Source organism: Bidens hawaiensis, unplaced genomic scaffold (genome assembly GCF_021521415.1).
Source record: "Bidens hawaiensis isolate Kalapana, Puna unplaced genomic scaffold, B.hawaiensis_p1.1 tig00046077_1, whole genome shotgun sequence".
Lineage (NCBI taxonomy): Eukaryota > Viridiplantae > Streptophyta > Magnoliopsida > Asterales > Asteraceae > Bidens > Bidens hawaiensis.
This window is the reverse complement of record NW_027498199.1, coordinates 79,455-93,933: the sequence shown is the minus strand read 5'-3', so window position 1 is coordinate 93,933 and position 14,479 is coordinate 79,455. Positions and strand designations below refer to the sequence as shown.

The 14,479-nt window shown below is 33.6% G+C and overlaps 2 protein-coding genes across 2 annotated transcripts; one reads left to right on the top strand and one right to left on the bottom strand.

Annotated features, from left to right (window-relative positions):
• The first annotated feature begins 771 nt into the window (after positions 1-771).
• LOC143596105 (vacuolar protein sorting-associated protein 45 homolog) lies at positions 772-6,100 on the top strand. The gene is made up of 13 exons (XM_077074964.1): positions 772-895; positions 997-1,198; positions 1,278-1,357; positions 1,432-1,659; positions 2,459-2,584; positions 2,683-2,763; positions 2,856-2,997; positions 3,081-3,259; positions 4,381-4,536; positions 4,627-4,734; positions 4,814-4,935; positions 5,655-5,786; positions 5,856-6,100. Exons 1-13 carry the CDS (start codon positions 806-808, stop codon positions 5,914-5,916), a joined length of 1,707 nt encoding a protein of 568 aa, XP_076931079.1. The 5' UTR covers positions 772-805; the 3' UTR covers positions 5,917-6,100.
• Positions 6,101-7,964: 1,864 nt separating this feature from the next.
• LOC143596103 (endoglucanase 6-like) lies at positions 7,965-13,916 on the bottom strand. The gene is made up of 9 exons (XM_077074963.1): positions 13,542-13,916; positions 13,138-13,350; positions 12,799-12,999; positions 10,639-10,728; positions 10,389-10,553; positions 9,519-9,803; positions 8,749-9,097; positions 8,594-8,659; positions 7,965-8,513 (listed from the first exon to the last, which is right to left on the bottom strand). Exons 1-9 carry the CDS (start codon positions 13,737-13,739, stop codon positions 8,224-8,226), a joined length of 1,857 nt encoding a protein of 618 aa, XP_076931078.1. The 5' UTR covers positions 13,740-13,916; the 3' UTR covers positions 7,965-8,223.
• Between the last annotated feature and the right edge of the window lie 563 nt (positions 13,917-14,479).

Here is a 14,479-nt window from a genome sequence, read left to right as displayed (position 1 = left end):
AGGATTTCGAGAACCACACAAAATGACCCTTGTAAAATTTGAAAAAAAACCCAATGATATTTCGATACCAACCCTAATAAAAATATACTTACATATTTACAATTATAATTGAATAAATGTATATAAATAATTTATTTAATTAAATTTGAGTTTAATATAAACAAATTTGATACAAATTAAAGCCCAAATGCCTGTCAATCTATATCCAATTTCTAAGCCCAAGTCTCAAACTCACAACTCAATCTACATTTAATTTGATTAAACAAGAAGGGTTATGACAATGCAAGTACTATGTCGAATGAGTTTAGTGAATTAAGAGCTTTAATATTAAAAGAAAATGTTTCGAGTTTCAACATACATTGTTTTACTCAGCAACATCATTTGCATTGGTATATCGTTATTGAAGTTAGATCTCGCATTACCCGTCACAACCGCAAGCTTTAAAGATGCTTTTATGCGACAAAGTACGTGAAGTCCAATTTGCGTAACTAAACGAGTGATAACATTTAAACGATATTTTTATTTATTTCATAGAAAATGTCAAAATGTATTGCTTATTAATGTCAAACTAGATGATATTTTGATTAAATTTAAAAAAAAAAACATTTTTATATATATTACCAGGCCTGATTTGACCCTAGAGGATAAAAGATTTATATACCGATTACCCGATCTGAACAGCTGAACCCGACCCAAAAAAAATTAGTTTGATATAGTCATCGGCTCTCCAGGATCACTGACGTCAACAATTGCAATTGCGATCTGAATCATCTGGTGGTGAATTTGAAAGGAAAGAAAAGAAAAAATGGTGTTGGTGTCATCGGTAAGAGAGTATATAAATCGAATGTTACAAGATATTTCAGGCATGAAGGTCCTCATTCTTGATTCACAAACGGTACACTTCAAATCTCATAGATGTATCTATCTATGTATGTAGGTGTAGCAATAATAATAATAATATTCTAGGGTTTACTATATTATGTTTGTTAATTGCAGGTTAGTGTTGTGAGTGTCGTGTATTCCCAGTCTGAACTTTTGCAAAAACAAGTCTTTTTGGTAGAATTGGTTGATGCCATTTTAAACTCAGACGAGTCTATGTCACATCTTAAAGCACTTTATTTTCTTCGCCCGACATCTGACAACATTCAGCATTTGAAACGCCAACTCGCTAAACCTCGGTTTGGAGAATATAACCTTTGTAAGTCTTATTATGTTAAGTGTTCTCGATTGATTGTCGGTTCGGTTCGTACTTAATTATTCATTTTCACCTGCTGCAGTTTTCTCGAATATGTTGAATACTACTCAGCTTCATATATTAGCCGATGCAGATGAACATGAAGTTGTTCAACAAGTCCAGGTAACTTAACTTACTTTATGTTCTAATTTTTAATGAAATGTGATTAGGGGTTTTAATTTATATATATTGTGCAGGAATTTTTTGCCGATTTTGTTGCAATTGACCCGTACCATTTCACTTTGAACACACCATCAAATCACATGTATATGCTTCCTGCTGTTATAGATCCTCCAAATCTACAAACTTACTGTGATCGGATTGTAGATGGGCTTGCGGCTATCTTTTTGGCTTTTAAAAGAAGACCCGTTATTCGATATTCACGAACATCTGATATTGCGAAAAGGATTGCACATGAAGCTTCTGTGAGTTCATCTTATCTTTCTCTCTTTCTGATTCAGATGCCCTTTTGTTAATGTTGTGAGTTAGTTAGGTTCCTAAATCTGTTAATAAAAGATAATGTTAGTATATGAATGGAAGAAATGACTTTTTTGTATCCTTTAAGCTTAGCTGAATAGGCTTGTAAACGAATCGAACAAATACAAACAGGGCATGAGGGCGTGTTCATGTTCGTTTGTTTAACTTTAGCTAAACAAACGATCAAATATGAACGCTAAACGGACGGGATTTTCTTGTTCGTGTTTGTTCAGTAATAGTATAAACGAACGATTCACGAACGTAAACCAATGACTATAACGGATTGAAAAAATGTAAACGTAAATATCAATTTTTTTGTGTGTGTGTGTGGGGGGGGGGGACTAAAAAATTAATCAAACGAGACTAAATTGTAATGGGTGGTATTTTAATTTAATAAACCCAGACTTGATTTTGTTGGGCCTAACAGTTACAATGACTACATAAACGAACGGACTTAACCAAATATAAATGAACTAACATAAACGGATGTTAACTTAAACAAACATAGATGAACAAACATTTGTGAACATTAATGAAAAAACAAGATATGTATTTTGTTTGTTCTTTTAACTAATTGAACAAAAAGTTTTGTTCATGTTTGTTTGTTTATTTATAAACGAACGGTTCACTGAACGTTCGGTTGGTTTACAAGCCTACTACTGATTCTTGTAAACTTTTTATTTTTGTGTACTAATAAGTTCAATTTAAATTGTTCACTTTTTACTAATATCCTTTTCGATGCAACAGAAGCTGATGTATCAGCAAGAAAGTGGTCTTTTTGATTTCAGACGAACAGAAATCTCTCCTTTATTGCTTGTAATTGATAGGAGAGATGATCCCGTTACTCCATTATTGAATCAATGGACTTATCAGGTGCCAATTTTTCAACTTTTGAAACTTAAACTGTAGCAATAATAATATAGCCAGTTGTAATATTATTAACAGTAATGCTAATTTGATAACTTTTGTAGGCTATGGTGCACGAACTGATAGGCATCAAAGACAATAAAGTAGACTTAGGAAATGTTGGGAAGTTTTCAAAGGATCAACAGGTCAGCTTTCACTTCTTTATATTCACCTTAATTAATAATATGCCATAGAATACATTGTGATCAGTTGTTATTTATGATGTGGTTTAAAATAGGAGGTTGTATTGTCGTCTGAACAAGATACCTTCTTCAAGGCTAATATGTATGAAAACTTTGGAGACATTGGAATGAATATAAAGCGGATGGTGGATGATTTTCAGCAAGTGGCAAAAAGCAATCAGAATATCCAAACAATAGGTTTGAACAAAAAAATTACAAACTTATATTTTTATTTGGCAACTAATAATCTGACTGTACTACTTTGTTTTGTTTGAGTGCAGAAGATATGGCTAAATTTGTTGATAATTATCCAGAGTATAGAAAAATGCAAGGAAATGTGTCTAAGCATGTAACCCTAGTGACAGAAATGAGCAAAATAGTTGAGGAGCGAAAACTCATGTTAGTATCACAGACTGAACAAGAATTGGCTTGTAACGGTGGCCAAGGAGCTGCCTTCGAGGTGCTTATACATTTTAACCAAATAAACATGTTCCATTTGTGTGCGTAGGGTGTGGGGGGCATGTAAACAACCCGTACGTTCAATAAACTCTTCGTGAATCATTGGACTAGATGTTTGTTAATGTTGGTATTTAATAAACAAACGGACATAAAAAACATTGTTTGTTCAGTTAGTTAAACGAATGAACATGTACACATGTTTCACTCATTCATTTATGTTGGTTAATGTTCGTTCACATCCATTCGTATAAATTCATTTATGCTCATTTATATGTTTATCTAAATTTTTTTAGGTCCATTTTACAATTAAATCTAGTTTTTTTTAGGCCCTGATGTGCACATTTAGGGGGTGTTTGGGATTGCTTATTTTCACCAACTTATAACTTATTAACTTTTTAAAAAGTAATAAGGTGTTTGGGATTGCTTATATTGTGAGAGGAAAAGTTTTATAAGTTACAATGTTGTAACTTATTAACTTAATGAAAAGTTATAAGGACGTAAAATAAGGAATCCCAAACACCCCCTTACTTTCAATTGGTTCGCTCAGTTAATTCGAGGTGCTTATACATTTTAATCATGATTATTTATTCAATAAATGAACGGGCATGAAAATATTATTTTATTCATTTAGTTAAATGAACAAACATGAACACGCTCGTTCAATTACGTTCATGAACGGTCGTTCGTGCTTGTTCGTTCACATTTGCTTAAGTCCGTAGGCTTGCATTCGTTAGTTTACGTTTGCTTAAGTTTTTTTTTACATTCGTTTATATATTCATTTAAAATATTAAGGCCTATTACAGTTTAGTTTAGTTTGATGAAACTGAAATATCACATCTTACAGTTTAGTCTACTAGCTTTATTAAAATTTTAGACTAAACATGTTGATGTTTATGCTTGCTTGTAATTGGAGTTTGTTAAGTTATGTTTGTTAATCCATGATTAACTATGTTCGTTTGTGCCCCATTCATTTGCACTTTCAACAAATGAACACGAACACACCCGTTTTCTTAATGTACGAACACGAACAAAAAACCCTGTGCGTTTATTGTTCGTGTACGTACATTTGTTGAACATGCTCCGAGTATTATTAACATGACCCGTGTTCTAATGTATTATTAGGCTGTGACAAATCTTCTGAACAACGAAAGTGTGTCAGACATCGATCGACTACGCCTTGTAATGTTGTATGCTTTGCGATACGAGAAAGAGAGCCCCGTTCAACTCATGCAGCTGTTCAATAAGTTGGCTTCTCGGTCCCCCAAGTATAAGCCCGGGGTACTAATACTAATACTTTGTTTTAGATGTAAGCCCATTCAATTACTTATATAAATGGATTGATTTGAGTGTGTTTTGTTGATATGACAGCTTGTACAATTCCTTTTAAAGCAAGCGGGGGTTGATAGACGAACCGGAGATCTGTATGGTAACAGGGATATCTTGAATATTGCACGTAACATGGCTCGTGGATTAAAGGTGTGCGTTATAAACATTCACCCCAAGTTTTCTTTTGATCTTTATGTATTACATTCTGATTATATGTTATTATTATTAGGGGGTTGAGAATGTGTACACTCAGCATCAACCGCTTCTGTTCCAAACTATGGAGAGTATCACAAAGGGACGATTGAGAGATGTTGATTACCCTTTTGTTGGGAATCACTTTCAGCAGGGCAGGTTTGTCGGTTTGCTCTACTTTTTTCTAATTGGCTAAACGTGTGGGTCAAATGAGCTTGCTTTGATATTAAAGAAATTGAAAAGAGTACATAACTGGTCAAAACGAGTAACTTTTTGTACTAGTCTTAACACCTAAAATGATGTAGGAGTAGTTTGTTAACGAACTGTACAAACATGAACGGAGCATGTTCTTTCATTTAACTTTTACCGAACAAACGATCAGACGCGAACAATTAAACAAACGAGGTTTACTTGTTCGTGTTCTTTGGTTAATAAAATGAAAATGTTGGTGTTTGTTTATGTTCTTACGTTAACAGTACAAATGAACAAACATAGTCAAACATATCATAGCTGCGCTAAAACTAATGAAAAGTAATATGTTGTTAGACCTAAAAAGTTGTAAAACTAGACTAGGTTATAATGGTCCAAAATTTTTTAATAAGTACATTAACGATCATGAACTGACAAACTTAAACAAACGTAAACGAATATTCACGAACATAAATGAACCAACAAGAATTCTGTTCATGTAACTAATGAACAAAACCTTTTCTTCATTATTCGTTTGTTTTTTAAATAGACAAATATAAGCGAACTTCCTGCCAAAGTGTTCACTGAACATTGGGTTTGTTTATAGGCCCATTTAGGAGGCTTTATCCATTACAAAAACTGAAATAAAGTAAACGGGTTGAAGTTTCCAACTTTTTTATTGGTGGCAGGCCACAAGAGGTCGTGATCTTTATTGTTGGTGGGACAACATATGAGGAATCCCGTTCAGTTGCTCTACAGAACTCATTGAATTCTGGCATTCGGTTTATACTTGGAGGTTCTACTCTTCTAAATTCTAAAAGGTCGGTTAACACTCTACTCATAGTTATTTATGATGACATGAGTTATAATGTATGGTTTGGTAAATGCAGGTTTTTGAAGGACCTTGAAGATGCTCAAAGGATTGCCCGATCAAGCACAGGTGTCGTTTAGATGTCACTCGGTTTTATAGTTTGCTTTTCTTGAGGTTTCGTGTGCTTCGAGATGTAAAAGGTTTCAGGAGATGAGATGCTGATAATTGTTATGATATATGAACTATACATAATGTTGTAGCCAGTGGTTGGTTTGATGTGGTGCATAAAATTGTGACAAGGGTATATGAACACTAGCTGTATAATCTCAGTGTTTTTTATTATTAACATTTTAGTTTTCTCACTGCCTTAATTGGTATTCAATGTTGTAAAATTCATTAGTCGCTAGTTGGACAGTAGGGTAACGACTAATGATTAATTTGGATTAATAGGGATTAATTTGATTTAAATTTATATATAAATTTCAAATATACATATGTATTTCAATTTTGACAGATATTGACCAAACAACAATTAATCGACGACTGGTTGGTGGGGTACTGACCAGTGATTAATTGGAGATTAAGCGACGTTTACACGGGATTTTTTACAACCATAATGGTATTGAGCATGTCAAAGTATCAAACATGAAATCAAAGAGAGCGAGCTAAGAAAAAAAAAAGCCGAATACGTGAAAACATGAATGATTGCTTTTACCATTCTTGTAACGTGACTAATGGCACTTTAACTTTCATTAGTCACTTTAACTTTCATTTACGTTGTTAAGGGAACACCACAAACAAAAAAATTGATCGATCTGTCTCAATTAAACTATTTTAATTGTTTTGGAAACACATAAATGAATGCTACGGCCAAATGGAGTTCCTTCTCCATCAGGATGAGTTTACCTGACAACGAAAGTTTAAGTTAGTGTTTTAAACTTTTAATGGCCGTATTGCCGTTATGATTCATTATCGGCTAAATTATCATAGTTTGAATTATAAAATGATATAATAACTTTTAAATGATATTTGACTTTTTAGTTTGTGAACTTTTATGATAATCAAAATAGGTAATTGAATTACTTCTATCGTAGAGTGACGGTGTCTGGTAAATGTAGTTGTATCTCGTCTAATTTGTAATGATCAAATAAAAGCAAGCATAACTTGGATTGAGAAAAGATTTTTTTTTGTTTAGTTGTGAACATGTGATGTTATAATTATCTCCTAATTTGGATTCAACATAAATTACATAATCAAATAAGTGAATAATGGTCAATACATGAACTCTCAATTAGGACAAAGGTAGTTGTGTAGGTTGAGTTATAGAGTTGTGGAACTATGTGGTCCATACCCTAGCTAGGGTGCTTTGAAGTAATGTATGGATTCATCATATGGGGTCTCAACTCTAAACCAGACACAGGTCCATGTGCGGCATGTGACGTACATTTGGTTTGCATTATTAATCATAGTGAATTATCTTGTATTATTTAGGTGACCAATGATACATACAAATTAGCATTGAAAATATTATAATGGGTTTTTGTTAAGCTGGTTTTGAAAGTTACTTTTATACTTATTTTTTGTAGTTTATTTCTTTAAGCATTTACACGATTGTATGATTTTAAGAGATTGAGTAGAATTGTTCGTTTTAAATCCTAATTGCTAGGGTCAATATGAAATAGGGGTACATATAGGGTGGAACATTCTTACCCAACTTAAAGATAATCAGGTTTTAGGTCGTCATGTCTTAAATATTTAATAAATTGATCATGTTCGGTTTAACATGTAGGTTGTCATGTCTTAAATATTTAATAAATTGTTCATGTTCGGTTTAACATGTTTTGTTTACCCGTTTAACTAGATTGATTAGTGATTACAATTTGAAGTAATGACATGACATGAGGGTGGCATAAACATCTCCTAGCTCATGTTAAAGCTAAATAGAAAACAAGAAGAATAACACAAAGACAAGCCAGTTGCACAACCTATATTCATATTGCATATAATTAAAAGGATGTTGTCAAATTTACATTAAACAACTGCATAAGACAAAGAAACAGACAACTTCAAACCTCTTTTGAAGTTAAAAAGAAAAAAAAAACACAAAAACCAAAGCATAAAAACACAAATCTGATCTCTCTTTTTACCCTGTTGAGCAGTATATATAACTTCTTGTATACTCACTCCATTGCATAATGCCACTCTCTTTCCATATAACAAAAAATAAGACCTAATGAAAGAGGAGTTGAAAGAGGATGAGCACTAGTAATAATATTAAACTCTCTTCACTCCTTTCTTCCTCTATTCTTCACACCTTATTTCAAACATCCAAAACACAAACCACCTAATTACAACCACTAGCTTTACCCTTTTGTATAGTTTCATAATTCCCACAATCCGCGTATCTTGAACTAGTTTATCGGTCTCATTTAACTTAATCTTGAACTTTAGACCAATTTGTAGGTGGAAACTGACACGTCAGCTAAAGGCGCGCTATGGATGTACACAAACTCTATGCTTTTGCCAGCCGGCAACAAGTTGATCCATTTTGGGAACCCGTAGGAACCGCTTGGGGTCTTGGTGAGACCCCAGAGTGGACCGTAGAGCTTGGAGACGTTTAGATTGAAGTTCTTGATGGTCTTGCCTGATTTGTTGGTTACTATAACTGAATATCTGTAGTATGTTTTTCCGTTCGATACCCATGATGTAGTTGCCTTTTGATTGATATCAACCGGAGCTAAAGACAGATAAAGGTAACAAATTTATAAAATAATTTGAACAAGAAAAACATGATATTAGTTACGGTTGAATTCGTACCTGTAGATGTGGATACAGGCTTTGGTTTCGGTTGAACAGCAATAGGTTTATGAAGAGGAACTTCAACTGAAAAACAATAAACAATACGTTTATAAAGATCGAAAACCGAAGAGTAAAAATGGCATTTCAACAAACAAAAATGTGATAAAATTTACCTGGAAGGAGTTGGTTATTGGCAGCATGACCACCACTTAACCTAGCCAAGATTCCAAGAAGGGGTGCGTTGTTATAAGTAGCAGGCTCGGTCTGCTCATAATTATCTCTTTGATCAGCAAAGTTATCATATGCATCTGGACCACCGACAATGGCACCGATTAACAGGTTCGGGTCACTTGCTTTTCGGCTAAACCATGTTGCATAACCGCCTCTGCAGCTAACAAACGACGGGTCAACCTTAATTGACACGATTGAGGACCCACGGTGGTGAACTTGTTGCGGGTAGTGGTTTCCGTATCCAACCATGTAGCTTGTTGCCCTTGGGTTGTCTCCAAGAATGTAGTCCACCTAGAGGTTTTCAATCTTTATTGTTATATAAAGGCTCTAAAAACTTTCAATCTTTATTGTATACAAAGATTCTAAAGACTGTAAATTGTTATATAAAGAATCTAAAAATTTTTAAGTCTTTGTTGCATTTAAAATTCTTAAAAAAAGAAGTTATCTTTATTGTTGTATAAAGATTAATCTATTTTTCAACAATTGTCAAGTAAAGATTCAAAAGATTTTCAATCTACATTGTATATAAATATTTTAAAAACTTTAAATCTTGGTTGTATGTAAAAGATTCTAAATATTTTTCAATAATTGTTATTAGGGTTGTAATCAAACCGTACATTAGCTGAACTTTGTGTTCATTTAATAAATGAACGAACATGAACAAAGAAATTTGTTCAATTAGCTTAGCGACAGACTCCAATATTGTTATTACCTGTGACTTGGCAAATGCTAGAAGCTCGGAGGGGGCAACGCTGCCCGAAGCACATTGCAGGTCTTTCCGGGCAGATGTTAAGTGGTCGGAGTAGACGGTAAGGAGGAAAGATGCACTTGTGACAAACTGTAAATTATTCCACCGTTGTCGGAATATTAAACCGCCAGGAGTCTTTTGAACGTTTTGGTTTGCCTTCCCCATGCACGAACACATGAACATCTCTGCCTTTTCCTGGTACTTTCCGAACACTGGCGCGTGACCACCGGCTTTCCCTCCCATTAGAAGCTGCACACAGTTTTCAACAAACGGTTATGAGATACATGTTAAATCACTCAAAATGATTAAACTGAAAGAATCAATAGGTAACTAAAGTAACTAAAATAATCGAACCCAACTTAAAACCGATTGTTTGATTTTATATTTCCTCAAAAACCAACTTTACGGTTGGGTTTTGGTTTTGCACGTACCAAAAAAACGGGGCAACTAAACTGAATTACTGAAAGCAACTTTTATCATTTAATTCATACATTTTATTTTTTACTTTAGAATGTTTATTATTTTATAAAAAAAACAAATAAATTGTGTAATCCAAAAACTTTAGACCTACTACATAGGCCCAAGTTTATTATTTTGAGTCACTTTGTTCAGTTTAAAATCTTCAAGCTGAAACTACTAGTGATAAAACTTAGAAAAAACCGAAACGAACCCGCTTTTGTAAAGGCAGAAAAAGCCAAAACCAAACCTTTTTGATAAATCTAAAAACCGAAGTTTTTGGTTTTATAAAGTTCTTAGTTTTGACACTGGCCCAAACCCATTTCAATCTATTATAGCGCTATTCCAGTGTAAAAACTTGTTGTAACAACATATTACCATAGCGACAAGGGTCTGAACTCCGGCATACTTAACATCCCAACCGAACTCCGTCATGGCCCACCCGGTCCCACCAAGGGCATCACCATTTTCCCCCAAGTAATCAAGATAATATTGCTCGTTAGTTGCCTTGTATAACCAAGAAGCAGCCCAAAGTAATTCATCCTATTAACAAATTTTTAAAATTTAAATTAATAATTAAATAAATGGCATTTAAGTAAATAAGTGAGTTTGGGTTAAATTGACGTACGGCGTATCCACTGACAGATCTATAGTATTTCTGTGCCACGGAGATGCTGCTGTCGTATTTACCTCGGTACTTGTCGGCAAAGTCGAAGAGCTGAACAGAAAAGTTTGTTTGTACATGAGTTGTAAAAATTAAAAAGTGACACGTGTACGGGTAATATAGGAAAGAGTTAAAAAGTGAGGTGGAGTGTGCATTAGTGGTTAGTACGGTACAACACACCGACAGTGAATGGTATCACGTGGCAAGCGGTGTTTTAATATTATTTTGGTACCATGATTCATTTGTCAGTTTGTTAAGTACAACGTAAAACAAATAACATGTGAATGTTCATTTTTAATTCATTTCTTTTTGTTGTTTTCTTAATTTTTTTATTGAAAATGTGATTACTAAACAAAACAAATAAGTTTTACTTATTAAAATATCGAAATTAGCCACGAGACAAAAACGCCATTAATTAAAAATTTAAGGGGTTATATTTGGAAAGGTTGAATTATTACACGCATATGAATGGGGATTTAAATATATAAATGGAATAAATTTATTACAATTTTTTTTATTATTTATTTAATATTAATTGTGATTGTAACTAGTTGTACAAACGGACACATCCCATGTGAACTGCTATAATTCATAACCGATTCGTAGTGTGAATAAGTAAGTTTGTACAATGTGCAGAACAACTTGTACATTTATTTACATTCATTAAATGTTTATAAAATCAAGTAATTTATGCGTCATCGAAATTATTTATATAATATTAAACCTTTAAAAAATATAATACTACCTGTCTATTGTTTCTTTCCTTTCCTTTCTCAAGTTATGTTGTAATGTTTTCTAATAATTTAACCTTCCTAAAATGAACTTTTAATATATAAAAGAGTTAATGGCTATTTTCGTCCCTGTGGTTTACTACTTTCGCCACTTTAGTCCAAAATTTTTAATTTTGTCAATTTAGTCCTCATAGTTTTAAATATTAGCCAATTACGTCCCATCCGTCTAACGGCATCCAGCTATGCCGTTAGTTTAAGGGTATTTTTGTCTTTCTCCTTTTAATTTTGAGTTAATGGTCATTTTAGTCCCTGTGGTTTGATATCTTTGCCAATTCAGTCCAAAGTTTAAAAATTTGTCAATTTAATGTTCAGTTTAATTCAGTTTTTTTTGTTTTTTATGTTTTTTGTTTATAACCCTGAAGAGCATAATTCAAGCCCAAAACCATCGAGCAACCTCAAATAATGGTATGCATTTACTCTGTTGACAACAGTAATCATACCCCCCCTTATATTTAGTTTCTAGACATTTCCTAAAATCTTCTCCATGGTGGAATTCAATGGTAAAGTGGTCAAGGTAATTCCCTGAAACCGAATTATACAGAAAAAACTAAAAATTGTTTTGTTGATTAATGTATAATAGTTGATTACGACCCAGATTTTCGTTATGATATGTTAATCTCTAAACCCTAAATATTATGCATTCATCAAAGAAACGATTTTTAGTTTTTTCCGTACAATTCGGTTTCACAGAATTACTTTGACCACTTTACCATTGAATTCCACCATGGGGGAGAGTTTAGGAACCGTCTAGAAACTAAATATGAGAGGAGGGGGTATGATTACTGTTGTCGACAGAGTAAATGCAGACTTGTTTTGGGCTTGGATAATGCTCTCTAGGGTTATAGAAAAAAAACTGACTTAAATTGACAAAATTTCAAACTTTGGACTGAATTGGCAAAAGTATCAAACCACAGGGACGAAAATGACCAATAACTCAAAATAAAAAGGAGAAAGACAAAAATACCCTTGAACTAACGGCATAGCTGGATGCCGTTAGACGGATAGGACGTAATTGGCTAATATTTAAAACTATGAGGACTAAATTGACAAAAATACAAATTTTGGACTGAAGTGGCGAAAGTAGCAAACCACAGGGACGAAAATGGCTATTAACTCTATATAAAAATAACAAAATTTTATTTTCATGATACTTTTTAAGTGTGGCTTCTAGCCGAGCTAAAACTATATTTTATTCAGCTGACTTTGATTTTCTGCCATAATTAAAACACGATGCAACAAATAGTTGCACCTTATGCTTAACTAATTGTACTCTTTCAACCACAAGTCGCAAGAGTGAAACAAAGAAAACGACAGTAGTAGTAGCCTAACTGACCTGGTGAGCATGTGTTAGAAGCTCCCTTGAATACGCAGGGTTCGACCGGTGAAACACAATCGACGCCGCGGCCATCGCGGCCGCAGTTTCTCCAGCGAGGTCAGATCCCGGGTTATTCACGTCAACTCTGTAAGCACTTCGTGAAGTCGTCATATCCTCCGGCCTTTGCCAACAATAATGATCCGTGTTACCATCCCCAACCTAAATCAATGACAATTCAATAAAGAAAACTTTTTAAAACGACAGCTATATTATATAAAAGAAAACTATCTATATAGAAAAATACAACAATGCAAACCGACCCATAAAAATAAATTGAATCAAAAGGGCAACGATTACCTCTCCGTATAACACACGAGGTTCAGGATGAGCTTTGATGAGGTAATCAGTCCCCCATTTAACCGCATCCATGGCGTGACCGAGCTCGCCACTCGCGGACATTTGCGAACCGTATTCAAGAATACTCCATGACATCATTGTCACCGTGAAGGCCATTGGAAGACCAAACTTCACATTATCCCCTGCATCATAATATCCTCCAACCAAATCCACCTTCACAGCCAAATTCCCCAAATTAATTTACACTATTACAAAAATTATTAATGTACGCAAGGGCATTTTGTCATTTTAATTAAAGTTTGTTACACTAGATTATTTATATAATATATAATAGTGTAGCGCAACTTATTGTCTGTTTGTCTTTAAAATATTTAGTTCTTGATACTTAATTTATAATTACATACCCCGCTGGCTTTGCCATCGAGTAAACCGGAGTTTCCACGCCAATGAACTCGTTGATTATCGGGAAGGTAACCGGATCGTTGCGCTTCGAAGAAGAGGATGCTTTTGGAGAGGGCTTGACCATAGTCATGTCCGGCTAAAGCGAAAGGTACAATTGCTAGAAGCATGAATAGAGTAGTTGCTTTGGTGAGTGTTGCCATTGTTGAAATGATAATGTTGGTTTGGTGTATCGGTTTAATTTGTCTGATAAACCGGTTTTAAAAATGTTATGGGGGGTCAGAGAGAGATGATGGTGAAGAGAGATGAGCATAAGAGGAGTATATATGGAGGAGAAGGTGTTAATGTGACACTGGTGTTACTTTTTACTAATGTTATTGTAACGGCTAACACTGTGTTCTCGAGTTTTTAATTAAAAGAAAGGAAAGTATAAGATTGGATAGGATGGGAGAAGAAAAGAAAGTACATGCATATAATGCATTCTCAAGTTTAATAAAAAATGAAAGAAAAGGGAAGAAAAAGAAATGGTTAATTACATTCTTTATATTAAATGAAAGAAAAGGAAAAGAAAAAAATGTGTAGTTTTACAAATATAGCCTTTTTAAAACAATTATTAGATGTAGATTGAAGGGTAAAGTGGTAATCTTAAATATTTATCATTTCCTTTCTTTCCAAATCATGCCAAATTAGCAAGAAAACTTTGGGACTTAAAACACCCAAGTTTTCCTATCATTTCATATCATTTCTTTTATAAAAAAAACTCATGAATGAAGATTCAAACTAAAATCTTATCATTTTCTTTCTTATCCCATGGAAAAAAACTCAAGAATACAGTAGGAATGGAGCATGTTTATAGGTTTACGGTTTAAAAGACATTAAAAAATTATTATTACTTGATTAAATGTAGAAGAAATTTAAAAATAATAATAATAATAATAAAAAG

Coding starts and splice junctions, on each gene's coding strand:
- LOC143596105 (XM_077074964.1), top strand. CDS start 806: ATGGTGTTGGTGTCATCGGTAAGAGAGTATATAAATCGAATGTTACAA. Junction 896..996: donor TCATTCTTGATTCACAAACG/GTACACTTCAAA, acceptor TGTTAATTGCAG/GTTAGTGTTGTGAGTGTCGT. Junction 4,936..5,654: donor AATCACTTTCAGCAGGGCAG/GTTTGTCGGTTT, acceptor TATTGGTGGCAG/GCCACAAGAGGTCGTGATCT.
- LOC143596103 (XM_077074963.1), bottom strand. CDS start 13,739: ATGGCAACACTCACCAAAGCAACTACTCTATTCATGCTTCTAGCAATT. Junction 9,804..10,388: donor TTCAGACCCTTGTCGCTATG/GTAATATGTTGT, acceptor AACTGTGTGCAG/CTTCTAATGGGAGGGAAAGC. Junction 8,514..8,593: donor GCCTGTATCCACATCTACAG/GTACGAATTCAA, acceptor ATCTGTCTTTAG/CTCCGGTTGATATCAATCAA.